The 6,250-nt window shown below is 34.9% G+C and overlaps 1 protein-coding gene across 16 annotated transcripts in view; it reads left to right on the forward strand.

The window, feature by feature from the left end:
• SMAD2 (SMAD family member 2) overlaps positions 1-5,151 on the forward strand; it is a 98,171-nt gene extending 93,020 nt beyond the window's left edge. For 15 of the 16 annotated variants that reach the window (XM_077974565.1, XM_077974571.1, XM_077974564.1 and 12 more), the window contains 3 exons: positions 617-754; positions 928-1,072; positions 4,445-5,151. In XM_077974565.1, the coding sequence (XP_077830691.1) occupies positions 617-754; positions 928-1,072; positions 4,445-4,568 (407 nt within the window). In that variant the 3' untranslated portion in view covers positions 4,569-5,151. The remainder of the gene's footprint in view (positions 1-616; positions 755-927; positions 1,073-4,444) is intronic. The other variant, NM_001266803.1, reaches the window with a different exon arrangement.
• Positions 5,152-6,250: the final 1,099 nt, after the last annotated feature.

A 6,250-nucleotide genomic window follows, 5' to 3' on the forward strand; every position in this document is an offset into this window, starting at 1 on the left:
ATTCTTATATCTCATATTATTTTGCATCTGTGATCTGTCATACTCTGAAAGAAGTATATTAAAAATCTCCCAGTAGAATTTTTTCTCACTTAATCATGCTTATACATCTAGAGGCTTGGTTTCCACCGTAATATATAGTTTTCAAAATGGGAAATGACTCTTAACCTCTTGATGTTTTTGTATCTTTTTTCTTAACGTTAGTGGGATCTTTAAGAAAATACAGTTGTAACGAAGATATATTTCTCCAAACAGTGAATTCCTTCAAAAATTAACTCAATCTTTTACTTATTTTAAAATAATATATACCATTTGTATGAAACTATTTTACTATCTGTGTACTTCTTCTACATTGTTTAAATACTTTCGATACACATGTATTTTAAAATCAATAAAACCTAGAATATTCTTGGAGAAATATATAGTATTCTTGGTGAAATAGTATTCTTGGAGAAATATACAGTAGTATATTTAAAGTTAGACTTCAGAAAGACATTATCTGTGAAAAAGATCCTCGAAATACCTTATATCATTTTAGAATTTTCCTAAGAAAATGCTTCTAAAGTCACACGGAAATAGTAAATGTTACAAAACTAATCTCCTTTGTATTTTGTTTCAGGAAGAGGAGTGCGCTTATATTACATAGGTGGGGAAGTTTTTGCTGAGTGCCTAAGTGATAGTGCAATCTTTGTGCAGAGCCCCAATTGTAATCAGAGATACGGTTGGCACCCTGCAACAGTGTGTAAAATTCCACCAGGTATGCATTCAATAATGTAAATAAACCTATCATGTCAACTTGCTTAGTTTTTCTAGTTGCTAATCTTAGGAATTGGTAGATGATTGCATGCTCATATTCTAAAACTTGTAACCCTTTTAAAATTTTTAGTAGTGATACTCTTTTGACAGTTTCTTTTACCTTTTTTATCATAGGCTGTAATCTGAAGATCTTCAACAACCAGGAATTTGCTGCTCTTCTGGCTCAGTCTGTTAATCAGGGTTTTGAAGCCGTCTACCAGCTAACTAGAATGTGCACCATAAGAATGAGTTTTGTGAAAGGGTGGGGAGCAGAATACCGGTATGAAATACATATTTGGTTCTTAAATTTCCACAATGTAATTATGTTTCATTCCGTTTTTGCATATTCTGGAGTTCATTTGTATCTATTTTCATTGAGGTTAGAGTCAGCTGATCTTTATGTAAAATAAGGTTGGAGGCCTCCAAATTAAAAACTATTGCAAATTACTGAGCTGCCATCATGGAAGATATCATTAAAACATGCACGGGCATGCATTTTAAGATAATGCAGAGTGTTAAATACCATAAAAGGGGTGTATATGAAGAGTTATGTTAGTTTATGGAAGGAGATATGTTTGCACACAGTGCTCAAGAAAAACTTGATGGCACGGGATCCAGTTGTAAAAGATGCGTTGGATTTCAGTAGTCATAAATGGGGTGGGCAGAGTTGGGAAGTGATAATCTTGAGGATAGCATAGCAATTCAGTTTGGAGAATAGAAAAAATAAGGCTGGACAAATAAATTAAGACAAACTGAATGTAGGTTAAGAGGAGGAACTTCATTCAGAAATAGGAGGAATACTTGCTAATGTGACAGGCATTGTGCTGTTTTAAGTGTAGTATCTAAAAATTACTATTTCTGTTGTCAATTCATTCTTTGTAAGGTTGAAATATATGAAATTGCCATCCTTGCAGGTAACAAATGGTTCAAACTAATACATATTTGTAAATAGGCATAGAAAGCTGGTAATTTACCCAAGGTTACATTATAAGTGGTTGAGATGGGATTGGAAGATAGTTCCCCTGGACTCTTAACCTCTTCTATAAGGATAGTAGTAACAATTATATATTTAAGTTTTACAAAAACTAATTTGTCATCAGTGGATAAAATAGATTATTGATAAACAGTAGATTGGATTTCACATCAAAGAGAGGGAAGACTACTTTACCATATTTAAGAGTAGGAATTAAGTAAAATAAAATACTTAGTCTTCAATTTGTATTGTTTTCTCCGTATGCTTGCTTAAGAAATCTTCATGTAATATAGTGATTGTATTCCTGCTGCTTCTGGCAATTTGGTCTCTTCCAAATTGATTTGTTTTGAACTTGGTTGTCTAACTTAAGTTTTGTCAGAAATCTGACTTTGAGAGTGAGGTGTACTTGTTGAATACATTTTAAAATATATGTTATGTATTTATATCAAAATGAAGACTTGTCACTAATTTTTCTGAGTTATATTGGTAGAGTCATTTTATGATTTTGCTATAGTTCTGTTTTGATTATTACCCTTTTGAGATGTTGTTACCTGTAGAGAATGGTGAATGCCGTTTTCTTAAAGCTTTAGACTTGAGTTGATAGCAAAATTGGATTTCAATTATATTGTCTAATAAGATTTCAGGTCAGACTTTTTTCTTCAAAAGGTTAGAATAAGGCAAAATATGATAGGAATTTAGTGGAAATAAGAGTGACTTACAGAGAGAATTCCATGTGTATCTATAGATCTTCTGCTAAGAGCAGTTTTACTTGGTAAAGATACTGCCCTTCTTCATTCACTGTGGACTCTGCTATTCTTTAACTCAGAGATAAAGTAAAATCTGTAATTACAGAAGCAGTAATACGCAGTATGTTTTTGTGAGTCTTGGGAGTCAGGTACATCTGACTTTGGAAGATCAAGTGGTTTCCTCTAACATTTACAAATCAAAGTGGCAAATACCCATCTATCTGTGGATATGTGGGTAGCTACCAGGGACTTACTGTCTTTAATCATTCTGGAGCTGAGGAAATAGACTTAATATTTAGGTTTCTAAAACTATGTTTTTTAAATTTCTTTAATGCCATCTTGGTTGTTAGCTTAAAAATTAGGAAATGTAGTAAACAGGGAATTTAGATGTATGAAGAATTCATATTTAATCAAGAAATATATCTGTGTGGCAGCCTTTTTAAACCTACTCCCCTTGAGTGACCTGGATTATGACTTATTCCTGAAAGGGAAGTGGGACAGGGGAGAAAAGGGCAGCCAGGACCATTGTTAAGCCACCTACCACAGTGGGTGGGTCACTAGAACTGACACCCTTGGGGAAACTTTGGGAAATAGTAAACAGTCTACAGAATTATCCTCCCCAGGGGAACAGAACTGCGGGGCATGTAAATGTCAATTTCTGTTTCCTTGGTTGAGAGCTGCTCCTGGGGATGTTAATTTCCTGGCACCTCTAGCCTTTTTTGGTATATCAGAGAAGTTCCTGGGCACAGAAATGAAGATACCTGCATTTGGAAGTTGCCTAGAGCACACTGAAAAATCTGAAGGGTATAGTGGGGCACTGATGCCATCTGCCTCAGAAAATGACATCCTTGGAAGTACAGTTTTAAATTATATTGAACATGTGTTGCTTGGAGATGAAGAGTTGATAATGGGCTTTTCTTATATTTGAAGGGCTGTTAGTTTATAGAAGCAAGTGGATTTATTGACTTATTCTGTATAGCAAATAAGATGGAACTAAAATCAATGGATGGAAGTGACAGGATGTGTTTGAATAATTTGTAATTCCCATAGAGTTGCCCCTTTTGTTGAAGCACTATGAACAGCCCGAATGGTGTTGCTAAGAGGAGTGTTCATTGGCTTTGGCAGGGAAAGTTGAATTCCAGCTTTTAACACTCTGTGGTATGGGTTTAGCTTGGGCCAAAATTTTGTTTTTGCTTTGGTATACTTTTATTTAGATTCCATTTGATGTTTGAGTATCTACTATTCTGTGGTTGTTTTGATAAGTACAGTGACTGTATGTCTTCGTTTGCTTGGACAATCCTTATTCACGCCTCTCCTTTTGGCCTGATTTTTTTTTTTTTTTTTACCCCTCAAGACGAAGTCTCGCTCTGTCTCCAGGCTAAAGTGCAGTGGCATGATCTCGGCTCACTGCAACCTCTGCCTCCTGGGTTCAAGTGACTGTCCTGTCTCAGCCGCCTGAGTAGCTGGGACTACAGGCACGCGCCACCATGCCCAGCTAATTTTTGTATTTTTAGTAAAGACGGGATTTCACCATGTTGGCCAGGATGGTTTTAGTCTCTTGACCTTGTGATCCGCCCGCCTCGTCCTCCCAAAGTGCTTTGATTACAGTTGTGAGCCACCACGTCTGGCCCTGGCCTGATATTAATAGTATCTACATTCTCTCTCAGGTGTTCCATTTTGGATGATGGTGAATAATAAGATCACCTTATTAATTTTAGTTTGATGAGAAAAAAATGTTCTTGTAAATCACTTCTAAAACCAGATCGTCAGAAGTACTTTGAGGATCAGCCATTTTTTGAAATAATCGTGTCCAAAATTATATACACAACCTTTTAATTTCTCTAAATTTTTAATGCAGTGTACCTAAACATAGCCATTTTCCCTGCCTGTGGACTTGAATTTCATAACCATTTTCCTGTATTCTTTTAAACAGAAGGCAGACGGTAACAAGTACTCCTTGCTGGATTGAACTTCATCTGAATGGACCTCTACAGTGGTTGGACAAAGTATTAACTCAGATGGGATCCCCTTCAGTGCGTTGCTCAAGCATGTCATAAAGCTTCACCAATCAAGTCCCATGAAAAGACTTAATGTAACAACTCTTCTGTCATAGTATTGTGTGTGGTCCCTATGGACTGTTTACTATCCAAAAGTTCAAGAGAGAAAACAGCACTTGAGGTCTCATCAATTAAAGCACCTTGTGGAATCTGTTTCCTATATTTGAATATTAGATGGGAAAATTAGTGTCTAGAAATACTCTCCCATTAAAGAGGAAGAGAAGATTTTAAAGACTTAATGATGTCTTATTGGGCATAAAATTGAGTGTCCCAAAGGTTTATTAATAACAGTAGTAGTTATGTGTACAGGTAATGTATCATGATCCAGTATCACAGTATTGTGCTGTTTATATACATTTTTAGTTTGCATAGATGAGGTGTGTGTGCGCTGCTTCTTGATCTAGGCAAACCTTTATAAAGTTACAGTACCTAATCTGTTATTCCCACTTCTCTGTTATTTTTGTGTGTCTTTTTTAATATATAATATATATCAAGATTTTCAAATTATTTAGAAGCAGATTTTCCTTGTAGAAAAACTAATTTTTCTGCCTTTTACCAAAAATAAACTCTTGGGGGAAGAAAAGTGGATTAACTTTTGAAATCCTTGACCTTAATGTGTTCAGTGGGGCTTAAACAGTCATTCTTTTTGTGTTTTTTGTTTGTTTGTTTGTTTGTTTGTTTGTTTTTAAGTGCTAAATCTTATTATGAGGAAACCATACTGAAAACCTTTCCAAGCCTCTTTTTTCCATTCCCATTTTTATCCTCATAATCAAAACAGCATAGCATGACATCATCACCAGTAATAGTTGCACTGATACTGCTGGCACCAGTTAATTCTGGGGTACAGTAAGAATTCATATGGAGAAAGTCCCTTTGTCTTACGCCCAAGTTTCAACAGGAATAATTGACTTGTGTAATCTAGCAGTCTGTTGATTTATCCTTCCACCTCATAAAAAATGCATAGGTGGCAGTATAATTATTTTCAGGGATATGCTGGAATTACTTCCATATACATATCCCTTTTTTAAAAAGCGAATCTTTAAATACCCATTTTTCAAAAGGTATTTTAAAATATTTCAACAGCAGACCTTCTGCTCTTCGAGTAGCTTGATTTGGTTTAGTTACCAGATTGTATTATGAAATGGACGTTTTGTAAATGTAATTGTTTCTGCAAAATACCTAGAAAAGTGATGCAGAGGTACGATCAGCAGATACAGGCCATCTGTTTTTAAAGTATGTTGTATTCAATTTATAAATTGATTGTTATTCTACACATAATTATGAATTCAGAATTTTAAAAATTGGGGGAAAAGCCATTTATTTAGCAAGTTTTTTAGCTTATAAGTTACCTGTAGTCTGAGCTGTCCTTAACTGATCCTGGTTTTGTGGTTGTGACCATATTTCATACTCTGTAGTGAGAGGAGATTTCTAAAACTCTGTTGGTAGTTCATTCTGCAGCAAATAATTATGACATCTAATATTGACTCATTGCAGTTTAAACATTTCTTTTTGTTTGCATCTTAGTAGAAATGGAAAATAACCACTCCTGGTCGTCTTTTCATAAATTTTCATATTTTTGAAGCTATCTTTGGTAATTGTTCTTTGAAATCATATTCACCTATCTCTACAGGTATCATTTTTCAATACTTTCAACATTTGGTGGTTTTCTATCGTGTACTCCC

Source organism: Macaca mulatta, chromosome 18 (genome assembly GCF_049350105.2).
Source record: "Macaca mulatta isolate MMU2019108-1 chromosome 18, T2T-MMU8v2.0, whole genome shotgun sequence".
NCBI lineage: Eukaryota > Metazoa > Chordata > Mammalia > Primates > Cercopithecidae > Macaca > Macaca mulatta.